General features: G+C 32.6%; 2 protein-coding genes across 2 annotated transcripts; both read left to right on the top strand.

Annotated features, from left to right (window-relative positions):
- Positions 1-6,654: 6,654 nt before the first annotated feature.
- LOC111519035 lies at positions 6,655-7,534 on the top strand. Its single transcript, XM_023177664.2, has one exon. It carries the CDS (start codon positions 6,723-6,725, stop codon positions 7,485-7,487), a length of 765 nt encoding a protein of 254 aa, XP_023033432.1. The 5' UTR covers positions 6,655-6,722; the 3' UTR covers positions 7,488-7,534.
- A 189-nt stretch (positions 7,535-7,723) lies between these two features.
- LOC6645724 lies at positions 7,724-8,326 on the top strand. Its single transcript, XM_002068457.2, has one exon. It carries the CDS (start codon positions 7,724-7,726, stop codon positions 8,324-8,326), a length of 603 nt encoding a protein of 200 aa, XP_002068493.2.
- The last annotated feature ends 7,876 nt before the right edge of the window (positions 8,327-16,202 follow it).

Below are 16,202 nucleotides of genomic sequence, written 5' to 3'. Positions count from 1 at the left end.
GGAGAAAATGTGAAATACCAGGCCAACAGAATTACTTAGTAGGTGGCTGGTTTAAAATTATTTTTAAATGCGTAACGGACTTTTGGGCATTTGAATTTTTAAATTCAACTGCCAGTTGGATTTTTTGAATTCCGCGGGCAACGAAATTTGAAGTTTAAACGACAAAATTCGTACTCGAGAATATATGAAATACCAGGCCAACAGAATTACTTAGTAGGTGGCTGGTTTAAAATTATTTTTAAATGCGTAACGGACTTTTGGGCATTTGAATTTTTGAATTCAACTGCCAGTTGGATTTTTTGAATTCCGCGGGCAACGAAATTTGAAGTTTAAACGACAAAATTCGTACTGGAGAATATATGAAATACCAGGCCAACAGAATTAGTTAGTAGGTGGCTGGTTTAAAATTATTTTTAAATGCGTAACGGACTTTTGGGCATTTGAATTTTTGAATTCAACTGCCAGTTGGATTTTTTGAATTCCGCGGGCAACGAAATTTGAAGTTTAAACGACAAAATTCGTACTGGAGAATATATGAAATACCAGGCCAACAGAATTAGTTAGTAGGTGGCTGGTTTAAAATTATTTTTAAATGCGTAACGGACTTTTGGGCATTTGAATTTTTGAATTCAACTGCCAGTTGGATTTTTTGAATTCCGCGGGCAACGAAATTTGAAGTTTAAACGACAAAATTCGTACTGGAGAAAATGTGAAATACCAGGCCAACAGAATTAGTTAGTAGGCGGCTGGTTTAAAATTATTTATAAATGGGTAACGGACTTTTGGGCATTTGAATTTTTGAATTCAACTGTCAGTTGGAATGTTTGAATTTAGCGGGCAACGATATTTGAAGTTTTAACGACGAAATTTGCATTGGAGAAAATATGAAATACCAGACCAACAGAATTAGTTAGTAGGTGGCTGATTTAAAATTATTTTTAAATGCGTAACGGACTTTTGGGCATTTGAATTTTTGAATTCAACTGCCAGTTGGATTTTTTGATTTCCGCGGGCAACGAAATTTGAAGTTGAAACGACAAAATTCGTACTGGAGAAAATGTGACATCCCAGGCCAACAGAATTAGTTAGTAGGTGGCTGGTTTAAAATTATTTTTAAATGCGTAACGGACTTTTGGGCATTTGAATTTTTGAATTCAACTGCCAGTTGGATTTTTTGAATTCCGCGGGCAACGAAATTTGAAGTTTAAACGACAAAATTCGTACTGGAGAAAATGTGAAATACCAGACCAACAGAATTAGTTAGTAGGTGGCTGATTTAAAATTATTTTTAAATGCGTAACGGACTTTTGGGCATTTGAATTTTTGAATTCAACTGCCAGTTGGATTTTTTGATTTCCGCGGGCAACGAAATTTGAAGTTGAAACGACAAAATTCGTACTGGAGAAAATGTGACATCCCAGGCCAACTGAATTAGTTAGTAGGTGGCTGGTTTAAAATTATTTTTAAATGCGTAACGGACTTTTGGGCATTTGAATTTTTGAATTCAACTGCCAGTTGGATTTTTTGAATTCCGCGGGCAACGAAATTTGAAGTTTAAACGACAAAATTCGTACTGGAGAAAATGTGAAATACCAGGCCAACAGAATTAGTTAGTAGGTGGCTGGTTTAAAATTATTTTTAAATGCGTAACGGACTTTTGGGCATTTGAATTTTTGAATTCAACTGCCAGTTGGATTTTTTGAATTCCGCGGGCAACGAAATTTGAAGTTTAAACGACAAAATTCGTACTGGAGAAAATGTGAAATACCAGGCCAACAGAATTAGTTAGTAGGTGGCTGGTTTAAAATTATTTTTAAATGCGTAACGGACTTTTGGGCATTTGAATTTTTGAATTCAACTGCCAGTTGGATTATTTGAATTCCGCGGGCAACGAAATTTGAAGTTTAAACGACAAAATTCGTACTGGAGAAAATGTGAAATACCAGGCCAACAGAATTAGTTAGTAGGTGGCTGGTTTAAAATTATTTTTAAATGCGTAACGGACTTTTGGGCATTTGAATTTTTGAATTCAACTGCCAGTTGGATTTTTTGAATTCCGCGGGCAACGAAATTTGAAGTTTAAACGACAAAATTCGTACTGGAGAAAATGTGAAATACCAGGCCAACAGAATTAGTTAGTAGGTGGCTGGTTTAAAATTATTTATAAATGGGTAACGGACTTTTGGGCATTTGAATTTTTGAATTCAACTGTCAGTTGGAATGTTTGAATTTAGCGGGCAACGATATTTGAAGTTTTAACGACGAAATTTGCTTTGGAGAAAATATGAAATACCAGACCAACAGAATTAGTTAGTAGGTGGCTGATTTAAAATTATTTTTAAATGCGTAACGGACTTTTGGGCATTTGAATTTTTGAATTCAACTGCCAGTTGGATTTTTTGATTTCCGCGGGCAACGAAATTTGAAGTTTAAACGACAAAATTCGTACTCGAGAATATATGAAATACCAGGCCAACAGAATTACTTAGTAGGTGGCTGGTTTAAAATTATTTTTAAATGCGTAACGGACTTTTGGGCATTTGAATTTTTGAATTCAACTGCCAGTTGGATTTTTTGAATTCCGCGGGCAACGAAATTTGAAGTTTAAACGACAAAATTCGTACTGGAGAAAATGTGAAATACCAGGCCAACAGAATTAGTTAGTAGGTGGCTGGTTTAAAATTATTTTTAAATGCGTAACGGCCTTTGGGCATTTGAATTTTTGAATTCAACTGCCAGTTGGATTTTTTGAATTCCGCGGGCAACGAAATTTGAAGTTTAAACGACAAAATTCGTACTGGAGAAAATGTGAAATACCAGGCCAACAGAATTAGTTAGTAGGTGGCTGGATTAAAATTATTTTTAAATGCGTAACGGACTTTTGGGCATTTGAATTTTTGAATTCAACTGCCAGTTGGATTATTTGAATTCCGCGGGCAACGAAATTTGAAGTTTAAACGACAAAATTCGTACTGGAGAAAATGTGAAATACCAGGCCAACAGAATTAGTTAGTAGGCGGCTGGTTTAAAATTATTTTTAAATGCGTAACGGACTTTTGGGCATTTGAATTTTTGAATTCAACTGCCAGTTGGATTTTTTGAATTCCGCGGGCAACGAAATTTGAAGTTTAAACTACAAAATTCGTACTGGAGAAAATATGAAATACCAGGCCAACAGAATTAGTTAGTAGGCGGCTGGTTTAAAATTATTTTTAAATGCGTAACGGACTTTTGGGCATTTGAATTTTTGAATTCAACTGCCAGTTGGATTTTTGAATTCCGCGGGCAACGAAATTTGAAGTTAAGTTTAAACGACAAAATTCGTACTGGAGAAAATATGAAATACCAGGCCAACAGAATTAGTTAGTAGGCGGCTGGTTTAAAATTATTTTTAAATGCGTAACGGACTTTTGGGCATTTGAATTTTTGAATTCAACTGCCAGTTGGATTATTTGAATTCCGCGGGCAACGAAATTTGAAGTTTAAACGACAAAATTCGTACTGGAGAAAATATGAAATACCAGGCCAACAGAATTAGTTAGTAGGTGGCTGGTTTAAAATTATTTTTAAATGCGTAACGGACTTTTGGGCATTTGAATTTTTGAATTCAACTGCCAGTTGGATTTTTGAATTCGCGGGCAACGAAATTTGAAGTTTAAACGACAAAATTCGTACTGGAGAAAATATGAAATACCAGGCCAACAGAATTAGTTAGTAGGTGGCTGGTTTAAAATTATTTTTAAATGCGTAACGGACTTTTGGGCATTTGAATTTTTGAATTCAACTGCCAGTTGGATTTTTTGAATTCCGCGGGCAACGAAATTTGAAGTTTAAACGACAAAATTCGTACTGGAGAAAATATGAAATACCAGGCCAACAGAATTAGTTAGTAGGTGGCTGGTTTAAAATTATTTTTAAATGCGTAACGGACTTTTGGGCATTTGAATTTTTGAATTCAACTGCCAGTTGGATTTTTGAATTCCGCGGGCAACGAAATTTGAAGTTTAAACGACAAAATTCTACTGGAGAAAATTGAAATACCAGGCCAACAGAATTAGTTAGTAGTGGCTGGTTTAAAATTATTTTTAAATGCGTAACGGACTTTTGGGCATTTGAATTTTTGAATTCAACTGCCAGTTGGATTTTTGAATTCGCGGGCAACGAATTTGAAGTTTAACGACAAAATTCTTTGGAGAAAATATGAAATACCAGGCCAACAGAATTAGTTAGTAGGTGGCTGATTTAAAATTATTTTTAAATGCGTAACGGACTTTTGGGCATTTGAATTTTTGAATTCAACTGCCAGTTGGATTTTTTGATTCCGCGGGCAACGAAATTTGAAGTTTAAACGACAAAATTCGTACTGAGAAATATGAAATACCAGGCCAACAGAATTACTTAGTAGGTGGCTGGTTTAAAATTATTTTTAAATGCGTAACGGACTTTTGGGCATTTGAATTTTTGAATTCAACTGCCAGTTGGATTTTTGAATTCCGCGGGCAACGAAATTTGAAGTTTAAACGACAAAATTCGTACTGGAGAAAATGTGAAATACCAGGCCAACAGAATTAGTTAGTAGGTGGCTGGTTTAAAATTATTTTTAAATGCGTAACGGCTTTGGGCATTTGAATTTTTGAATTCAACTGCCAGTTGGATTTTTTGAATTCCGCGGGCAACGAAATTTGAAGTTTAAACGACAAAATTCGTACTGGAGAAAATGTGAAATACCAGGCCAACAGAATTAGTTAGTAGGTGGCTGGATTAAAATTATTTTTAAATGCGTAACGGACTTTTGGGCATTTGAATTTTTGAATTCAACTGCCAGTTGGATTATTTGAATTCCGCGGGCAACGAAATTTGAAGTTTAAACGACAAAATTCGTACTGGAGAAAATGTGAAATACCAGGCCAACAGAATAGTTAGTAGGCGGCTGGTTTAAATTATTTTTAAATGGTAACGGACTTTTGGCATTTGAATTTTGAATTCAACTGCCAGTTGGATTTTTGAATTCGCGGGCAACGAAATTGAAGTTAAACTACAAAATTCGTACTGGAGAAAATATGAAATACCAGGCCAACAGAATTAGTTAGTAGGGCTGGTTAAAATTATTTTAAATGCGTAACGACTTTGGCATTTGAATTGAATTCAACTGCAGGATTATTGAACGCGGCAACGAAATGAAGTTTAAACACAAAACGTACTGGAGAAAATATGAAATACCAGGCAACAGAATTAGTTAGTAGGCGGCTGGTTTAAAATTATTTTTAAATGCGTAACGGACTTTTGGGCATTTGAATTTTTGAATTCAACTGCCAGTGGATTATTTGAATTCCGCGGGCAACGAAATTTGAAGTTTAAACGACAAAATTTGCTCTGGAGAAAATATGAAATACCAGGCCAACAGAATTAGTTAGTAGGCGGCTGGTTTAAAATTATTTTTAAATGGGTAACGGACTTTTGGACATTTGAATTTTTGAATTCAACTGCCAGTTGGATTTTTTGAATTCCGCGGGCAACGAAATTTGAAGTTCAAGCGACAAAATTCGTACTGGAGAAAATATGAAATACCAGGCCAACAGAATTAGTTAGTAGGTGGCTGGTTTAAAATTATTTTTAAATGCGTAACGGACTTTTGGGCATTTGAATTTTTGAATTCAACTGCCAGTTGGATTTTTTGAATTCCGCGGGCAACGAAATTTGAAGTTCAAGCGACAAAATTCGTACTGGAGAAAATATGAAATACCAGGCCAACAGAATTATTTAGAAGGCGGCTGGTTTATAATGTCCTTATAACTCGGCCATTTCAATTATTATCAGGATGTTCTTTTTTTAGCTGATAGTCCTTGATGACCCGCTTCGACTGACACTTTCAGATCCTGGAGTGTCCTTCAGGAGGCTGAAATAAAAGGACTTTTCTGTTAAAGGAAAAATGGTAAATATCTCGCGAGTCCTTTAAAGAATCAGGACGAAAGTGATGTCAAAGTATTCGAATGATCAAGGATTAAAGTGGATGCAAAGGATATCCCGAAAGTCCTGCGTAGAGCCGAGATATCAAGGATTTTGTAGTTTTCTACATGTCTTTTGGTCTTTTGGTCCAATTTGGGACTTGGAAAAAATTACAAGTTGAAAAAACAGAAAAGTGCTAATAACTAATGTCCTTCGGCCAGATGGAAGTCCTTGTTCATGCACGTCGACAGACATAAATAAAAAGAAAAATGTTGGTTTTCAAAATTATATTTATTGAAATGTTAGGCCAAAAAAGAAAAAATTACATTTTTGATTAAAATAATTTTATATTTAGGATTGAAATTAGTATACATAACAATTGTTGTAACTTAGTTTTACCCTAAAAATAATACTAACATCAATAAATATGATAATAACTGGCATTTTAACAGGGCGGCAGTTCCAACTTCTATTGATGTCCTTTTACCAGATTGCAGCCCTTCCTCCATCACCTGGTCCTGGGATTCCTGCGTCCTGCGGCAATATTTGCGGATTTAACAACTAAAAAACAGGAAAAAAATGAGTGCAATTTAACTTTAAGATACATTAAAATTGATTACATTTATAAGATGTTGAATTAATAATAAATAAATGAAAAATTCAAACAAAAAAAAGTAATCATGATATTTTCTGTCATATGGTTTTTGCCATTTGCTCTGTTTGAATGACTTTTCAGTCTTCCTTTGCCAGTTTATCATTTGTTTTATTTTTTAATTATGTTCCCTCTCGATACAGACCAGGAAATCCGAGAAAAAGATCAGGAGCCCGGACGGTGTTCCTATTTGAATGAGAAGGTTTTACCCTATAGCAACAATGTGTTGATCGGCAACTGGATGCAGAGCCGGTACGAGAGTGTTGTGACAAAGAACAATGCAATTTTGCCAGGCATGATGGTCGAAGACAGTTGCGAAACCCATCAGACAGCCAGCCAGGCTACCTATACAGCGGCACCTTTCGATCTGAGGAAGGCAACAGCCGCACACTTTGATATCAAGGGCCAAGTGATGGCCATTAAACTGGCACAGGGCTCCAATGTGATACTACACGATTCGGATCAGTTCCTCAGCAATTACACAACCATGAATACCCTTATGTTCGATCTATGGCCCAAAATGCGACGCGATGAATGCTTGCAGAGGCAAAAGCTTGGCCAAATGATATACAAGAGGGCTCGATACAATGCATTGGATACCTATGGCAATTATAGTTTAGTGAAAAATAGGAAATATAGGATGAATCCCAAACCAATTACAAAACTATTCGATCATGTTACAACAAGTTATCAGAGAGATTATCCGCCCAAAATCTCTGAGCAACACAAAAGGAAGTCAATGGAAAAGACAGCAAATACCAAGGAATGGGCTCAACTGGAGGCAGAGAAGGAGTTAATAATCAACTGTCAATTCTATGAGGACTTGAAAAATACGACTGGAGTTTCAGAACCTTGTGATAAAATACCGACTCACAAGTTTGAATGGTAGCAGCATATTATATATTTATCACAAATAAATTCATGGTCTACCCTCAATTGAAATTAAAAGAATTTGGTTTTTTTTAAATCACAGTTGCTTTTCTTAAATGACAGACGAACAAAATTGGATAATTAAATCAGTATTCGTTGTTCCTTGTTCAATTTCGTATCGAAATCTTTGTCATTTTCTAATCAATCGAAATGTTTAAGACTGGGCAAAAATCATTAGTGGAAAGCGTAGTACCTATGCGATATAGTAAGCAAGTTCTTGTTGGCAATTGGTTAGATCGTCGCAATAGCATTGATGGTCAGAGTAATGCCATTTTGCCCGGCCTAAAAGGACCCCAGGGTTGCGAACATCATCGTACTCTGAGTCAGGACACCTACACGGATGTCGCTTTCACAGGCAATGCAACTATACGAGATTTCGAAGAGCAACGCATGATGGCTTTTGAAAACTACCGGAGAGGTACGAGTGCATCGGTCCATTTCATTGATAATGAGGCATTGAAGGATAACTATACCACACTGAATACGCTGATCTTTGGCGATCTACTCAAACCGCATCCCAAGGCTGAATGCCAGAATCCTGCTGCTACTGCGGGCCACAACATGGTAAAACGACAGTCTGGAAAACACAAACGGGAAATCGATCTAATGCAGAGTTTTGGCAATCAGGCCAGGGTACAAAACATTGCCAAACAAATACGATACCAGGAATTACACGAAAAAATCAATAGCATGCAAACCACATATTCATCGTCCTACAATCGTGTCCGCAAGAATGATACAGTATTCGAATTCGGACCCGACTACGATGGCGTTGTAAAGTTCGATATCGTGTGTTAGTCTCATTAAAAGGAATGGAAGGATGGCTGGATGGATCCTACTTTGCTGCATAGCATCTGCCAGTTGACTCAGGCTTTAATCGAAATTCCGAAAGACTTGCAGCTTAATTGCAAAAATATATTTTATACAAACACATTTTTTTTTTTTTTGATAAAGTTGCTAAAAATTTTGATTTGTATAAATAAAAAAAAAAGTTTTCCCACTTACTAAAATCGACTATTTTTATTCTCAATTTTTTCTATGAACCACTCATAAATTTTTTCGTCTTAGTCAAGGAAGAAAGGAATCAAAATTTTTTTATATCATGATATGTAAAGGACTAAAAAGACTTTTAATCACTGAAAAATTTGATTCATTGGTTTATACCTTGACGAAAATAAAACTCTCAGCAAAAAAAAGGAAATTGACTGAAAATTCGTAAAAATTCTTAACTTTGTGAATTTGTAACTTTGCCAAATAGCAAAAGATTAGCGACGATGATATTTAAATTTAACGCTTTTAAATTTAATTTTAAATTAAAATGCAATTTATGCTAATTGTAAGTAGTTATCTTTTCAAATGCGATAAAAATGCCAATAAACAGCAAGATAATCCAATAAACCAAAATTTAATGCAGCTCTAATTTAGTCAATTTTTGAAGTATTTCAAAAAATTCATTCATGTATTTCAAAATTCATTTCAAGTTACTATAAGATCTTTCAAGCAGCATTAAAATCTTGAGAAATAATTTTTTTTGCCTATTTTCGCAAAATATCGTGATGCCAATATCATGATTTTTTTCAGAAATCGGATCGAAATTAATTTTTCCAAACATCCAATTGTTTGATGTCGATTTCAAATACGCTAAATTGCAATTAAAATGAGATATAACTTTTCAAAATCAGTTAGAAATAGGCGATAATACAGTCTGAATAAAATATATGGAATCATTAAAGTTCATTTAAAAATATGTTAATTATACCTAAATAACTATTTTTATTCTCCTAAATTTGTATGTAAATTTTTGACCGATTTTCGAAGTTCATATATTAGTACGAACGTATTAGAAAATCATCTTTAAGTTTGCATTAAATCTTCAAAAACTAAATTTTCGAAGAAAAAAAATCATTAAATTTACATGATTCTCAACAAAAAACCAGATAAAATTAATATTTCCAAACATCCAAGTGTTTAATCCCCATTTAAATATGCCGAGCTACGATTTAGTTGACCTTCTTGATCAACTCTAATATTGCACATACGCATTGTGCTCCAATATGGGTGTTAGGACATAAAAGTTATATGAACCAAGTTTCAACTTGATTTGATTTTATGTCACAACATCGGAGATTGGGCCCAACTGTGCAGGGATAAGGCACAAAAAGTGTCATCAAACAATTGTCACCAGACAGTTTATAAATATACTGATTCAGCCCTGGGCGAGCGACAGTATGCTCTACCCCTGGTGTTATCGATAAGTGAAGAAGAAGAAGTTGGCAAAACGTCGACGAGAAAAGGATGCGAACGAATAAGCTCCTACGATCGGTGGTAACGAAGGGCCATCACGAACGAATCCAACGGCATCGCTTTGCGAGTCTGGCAGCACTCCCCGCCGAAGCCTTCCTGACAGCTTCTCCATCTACAATGTGATGTGATTTACAATCGACATTCTCAGAAGTGGGTTTAGTAGGTGACACAATGTGAATGTGAAGCAACTAATACGAGGACATTTGCGTATACGTAATTTGAATGGAACTAGAAAGAAGAGACCAATGTAAGCTATTTCAAATTTCAAAAACCATTTCAATTTTTTTTTTATATTACAAGATTCAATTTATTTCAAATTATTTTCTTGTTAATAATATATGTTTTCTTTTGTTGTAGCTTTTGCGCTTTCATATTTTTTTCCTTTTGTTTTTTTTTTTTTTTTTGTTTTCTTTTTTAAGTAGTTTCTATATGTGTTAATGCCAAAAAATTCATTGTATCTTTCATTTTAGTAGGTATATTTTTTTTTTTTGCATATGCCAGGGAGAGCAATTTTTGCCATTTTTTTTGCTTCTCATTTTCATTTTTGCATTTTCTTTACCTTTCTCTTCGCTTTTTTTTTTTTTGTTTTTGGTTGGAAATTAGTGGTAGGTCGATAGACGTTTACAATACTTTGCTTCTGACTTGCTATATAATATATATATATATATATATTCCGTTTTTTTTTTAGTTTTTTTTGGTTTTTCTTTTAATTTTTTGTTTTTTTTTTCTTTAATATTAATTAAGTGTTACGGAAAGTAAAATTTGACGACATTAAACTAGACGACGACGTTTACTCGCTTAAATATGTGTTGGTTTTTTTTTTCGTTTTTTTTTTTTGTTTTTGCCTTAAAATTGTATATTATGTATACGGTTTTTTTTCGGATTAATTTTGGACTGCCTTGATAGTTTATTATGCTTATTTTTTTTTTGGTTTTTTTTTTCCTTTTTTGGCTGAAGATTACGTTAAAAATTATGATTAAAATCTTAACCAATTTAATGTTGTTTATACGTGTGTGTGTTGTGTGTGAGTGTGTTGTGTGTATGTCTGTTGTGTGTGTGTGTGTTGTGTGGATGTGTGAGTGGATGTAATAGGGAGTTTGGATTTGATTAGTCGGTTGAGTTTTCTGTCTGATTGTTGAAAGGGTTTGGGTGGTGGGTTTGGGGGTGTTGGTGTGGGGTAAGGAGAGAGTTTCGGCTGGTTGGCTGGCTTGGTGGTGGTGTTTGGGTTTTGGTGTCTGTGTGAATGGTTTTAAGAATCATTGTTCTTCTATGTATGTTATATGCCCCATATGCAAGTATATGATGTATTTCTTACTATGCAAATATGTCTGCAAATTGCTTTAATCAAGCTTTGCTTACAACAACTAAAATTTTGAATTTTTAATTAGTCGTTTCATTTTCTTTACTTTATGTTTTGTTGGTTTTATTTTCGGTTGACACAATGCAAAAATTTATCGATTTAGTTAGGTATTTTTTTGGTTTTTTTTTTTTTTTTGATTTTTGTTTGTGTGTGTAATGATGTGCTGATGATGTGTTTGCTTTTTTTGGTTTTTTTTTTTTTTTGGTTTTTGAAATTTTCATTTCGAAATTGATAATTGCCTTACATTTAAATTTAATACCTCTTTTTGTTTTGTTTTTGGTATTTCTTGTTTAGTATTTCTTTCGTTTTGCTTTTTTGGTATTTAATTTTTTTTGTGTGTGTTTTAATATTTACTTAATTTGTATTTTCCAAAAAATGATGCTTATACATTTGGCTTAAATTTACAATTTTGTTTTTGTTGCTCCGAAAAATGTAATTTAATATGTAGTTGCCATAAAAATAGACGTTTCGTTCGTTTTTCTTGCGTTATTTTTTCTCTTTGTTTTTTGAGTTGTCGTTTTCGTTTTGTGTTTGTTTTGTTTTTGTTTTTGGAAAGGCCGAGAGTGTTTGTCATCTTTTTGGTTTTTTTGGTTTTTCGATTTCGTTTTAGCCGAGAAGTGTATCGTCTGTTTTTTTTTTAATTTTTTGTTTTTTGCCATCATTGGACAAGTCATCATTTTTGTTTTTTGTTTTTCGTTTTGCTCACGTTGCACATTTTATTCATTTCCTTTCTTTTCTTTAGATTTTGATATCTAAATTGTATAATTTTTCGTTTTTTTTTTTTAGGTTTTACTACCAAACTTTGAAATTGAATTCTGTTTAAACAATTTGCGTAATTTGTTCGAAAAAAGTTTGCCCCCTAAAATTTGTTTAATGTTTTAATATGTTTGTTTAATTTGAAAACGTTTTTTGTTTTTTTTTTGTTTTGTTTTCTTTTTTCATTGTTTTAAATAATTTGGAAAACAGATCTGGTTATATTTTGTTTTTGGTTTTCTTTTCTTTTTTTTTCTTGTAATTTATGAATATTTGTTTTGAATATTTTTTTTCTTGTTTTTATGGGTATTCTCTCGTTAGGCTTTAATTTATTAGCCTTAAATACGTTTTCTAAATTTGAGTCACGAAACTTTTATGCCAGTGTTTGATGTTGTTGTTGTTGTTGTTGTTGTTGCTGTTGATGTTGTTGTTTGCTGCTTTCGGTCTTGTTGTTGTTGTTGTTGTTATTGTGTAGAAAAACTAAAAGGATTCTTTGTGAAACAAACGAAACAAAATGGAATTCATATTCATTGTGATTAAAAATTAATAAAAAAAAACTTAACATCAAATATAATTTTATACACATATATTGTATATGTATGTTGTTGTTGTTTTTGTAGCCAGTTTTATTGCAAATGTGTGTGCTTTGTTTTGTTTTTGCCTGTTGACCAATTTTTATTTTCCTTTTTTGCTTTCATTTTAATTTTTTGCTTGTCTCTTGTAATATAAAAAAAAGTTTTTTTTATATATTTTTTTTTTTTTAGGTTTTGTTTTGTTGGTTTTAAGTTTGCTGTTTCTGTTGGTTTCTGGGTTTTCATTTTTCTTTTTTTTTGTTTAGGTATTTATTATTTGTTTTTTTGTTTTGTTATTTTTTTTTTGGGTTTTTAGTTTTTTGGTTTTTGCTTGTTTTTTGTTTGGCGTTTTATACATGTATAATTTACTTTTTACAGTTAATTAAAATTAGAAATTATATAGAAATTCATATATAAAAATGTTCAACAATCGTTTTTATTTTGTTATTTGTTCTTTAGCTATTGTTAGTTTGTCGTTTCTTTGTTTTTAAAAAATATATGTATATAGTGTATTATTTTCCTCTTTGCTTTGTTTAATTTTTGTTTTTTTAATGTTCATTTTTCACTTATTTTCTTCATTCTGTTTGCTTCTCTGTGTTTGCGTATGTATAAATAATTTTTACTGCACTTTTTACTCCTGCTTTTTGTTGTTTTGTTTTTTTTTTTTTGGTTTTTTGCTATTTGCATTTGATTCTGGATTTAACTGGATTTATGTTGATGAAATTGTTTGACGATCTCACAACTTGTTTGTTCTATTGTTTGTGGTTTTGTATAAAAATTGCTTAATTCGAGAAATGTTTTATGTTTTATTGTTATTGTACTATGGTTGCTGCATCTTTGTATCTAAATCAAAAGATTTGTTTGGTTTATTGTTGTTGCTGTTTGCTGCTGCTGTTGCTGCTGTTGCTGTTGTTGTTGTTGTTGTTTTTATTGCTGTTGCTGTTTGCTGTTGTTTCGATTCATTTATGTAGTTTCTCTCTATTTTGTTACTATTTAATCAGGCTATTGATTCTTGTATCACTATTGCGTTTTTATTTGATTTGCATTTAAATTTGATATCAATTCTTTCTCTTTTCCTTTGTAATTCTCACTCGCTCTCTCTCTTTCTTTCTATCATTATGAGGCTAACTCACTGTTTATCTATCTGTTTGGTTTCTGGTTAAAAACAAAAGGTAAAGCATATTTTAAAGAATTATATTGTTCAAATACGAAATGTACAAAATTGTATATGCAAATATTTCAATGAATACACTCGTATGTCGCATGTAATGGTTTCTTATGGGAGTCAAGTGACACGGACTAAGTAATCAAATTCCTCACATTATAGAGTTACGATTACAATTATTTGATTTGTATTTAATAAGAATTTGTAAGCTCAATTGTTTCAGGGTATGTCAAAGTCGGCTTATTCCGACTTACAACTCTTATGCACGTTTGGCCGATCTAGGCGGTCGTCATGAGAATATTTTCGACATCATTTATCTTTTACATGCTTAAATAGGTAAATTTCATTCATTTGTCAGCCTTAGATCTGCCACTGAACGACAAACTTAATTGTATAGCATACTTTTTTGGGCAATTGTATGCCCACACGGCGTATGAGTCGCAAACTGGTCAAACTCAATTTTATAGCATACTTTTTTGGGCAAGTGTATTCGTTGACATTTTCCATTTGACTTTTTGCACATTTTCGCTTTGACTTTTGTGGATATGTTGTGTTCAGTTCAAGTAACAAAAGAAAGGTTAAGAAAAACACACAAAATGTACTCGAAACTCATTTGTTGAGTGCATTCAAAAAATTGATGCGGACTCGCGTATTTGGCTAAGTATTTTGCAGAAAACAAAAATATATATATATATATATATTTGATTTATTGACATATATATGTAAATTAGTCGTGAGTTTTATATATTGGTGCTATTGTTTGCATTTGATCTATGTACAGTTTCGACTTCTCATTTACCTTAACAAAGAACAAACAAAATATTCAAAAATAATAATGTTCAAATACATAAAAAACACAAAAAACATTCCTTTCTATGGTTTTTTGTCTGTCTATCTCTCTCTCTCTCTCTGTCGTTCTTTCTCGCTTGTGAGACATGATCAGCTATTTCTATTTTAATTAGTAGTCCCTGTCAATTGTTTATAATCATTACAAACTGCCATAGTACATAATTATGTTTAAATATATAATAAATAAATGCCCATATAACAAAGTGTTTTGTCTGCTTGTTAAACTAAACAAAGGTAATCTGAGGGGGGTTCGGGGGGGAGAGGGGGGCGGTTTCTATGGTTAACGGTAATATTATTTGGTATTTGATTTGATTGATTCATTCTTGTAGTGCGCAATTTAAAACAAAAAAAAAATTAATATTAATTTCATTGCTTCAATTATTATTATTCTTTTATTTTGCTTAATACTAAATCAAATAAGGTTTTTTTCTTTTGATTTTTTTCTTTTTCCTTTTTTTTTTGTTTGTTTGTTTGTTTGTTATTAAATGTTACTATGTTCTTGCTAGTTAACTTCTTCTTTTATTTATTTGTTTCTTCTTCTCTTTTGGGTTTCGGTTTCATCTGTCGACATTTACTATTTGCTTTCGCTTCTTTGTTTTTTTTTGTTATTTTGTTATTTTGGGTTTTTGTCGATATATGTATATGTATTTTTCGGGGGCTTGTAAAAAATTCGATAAAATATTTTCGGTACTATTTCATTTGTGTATGGGCTTCGCGTTTTGTTGCCCAAAAAAAGGAGCAACAATTTGATATACATTTGTTATAATAAGTATAAATAAATTATTAGTTCTATGGGCACATTGTGTGGTTGTTGTATTTTTTTTTATTTTTCTCTTTGCTGCTTGTTTTGTGGACATATTGCAAAAGGACTCAACGAAAAGGCGATGAGAAACAAGAAAAAATGTGATAATTAATGGATAAACAGAGCGGTCCACTCTCTTTCTAATACGCATTTACACACACATTATACACACACACACACACACACACACAAGCCGCGGTTGTATAATGAGGCCGAAATTCTGGTGATGCTCATTGATTTCTCTGATTGTACCTATACATAGCTATATGTATATGTATCTATATATTAAATTCCATCTGTACAGTTGTGTGTCAGTATGTAGAGGCATGTAAGTGTGTGTGTGTGTGTGGGTGTGTGTCTAGTGGCGAATTAAGGTTTCAATTCATTATCTTTCTGAGGATAGTGGAACCGCTCCAACCATTTTGTGTTCCGTTTAGTCCTTTTTGCAATAGTCTCTTTCTTTGATACCGGATCATCATTCATTGACATTAAAAACTAACGAGGCTATTGTTGATCGATTCTCTTTATGGTTTTTTTTTTGTTTTTTGGTTTTTTTTTTACTTTTCAGTTAAATGAAAACAGTTTCATTGGTTCTATTTTACAACTGGCAATTGCTTCTCTACTCTCTTTTCATTTCTCTTTTTCCACTTTCTCCATTTCTTTCTCTGTCTCTGTCTCTGTCTCCGTCTCTCTTTGAATGAAGTGACCTTATTTGTTTTTTAATATTTTTGGTTTTTGTTTTTTATGTCAAATATAAGTAGATATATATCGTATATACTAGGTATATAGAAGAGTATGCATTAATACATTAAAAAATATAATACACCATACAATATAATATAAATGTTATTTAAGTATAAGCATTTTTT

The sequence above is a fragment of the Drosophila willistoni genome (assembly GCF_018902025.1).
Source record: "Drosophila willistoni isolate 14030-0811.24 chromosome XR unlocalized genomic scaffold, UCI_dwil_1.1 Seg8, whole genome shotgun sequence".
NCBI lineage: Eukaryota > Metazoa > Arthropoda > Insecta > Diptera > Drosophilidae > Drosophila > Drosophila willistoni.
Note: the sequence above shows the minus strand (reverse complement) of the source record. Positions and strands in the feature narration are given on the sequence as shown.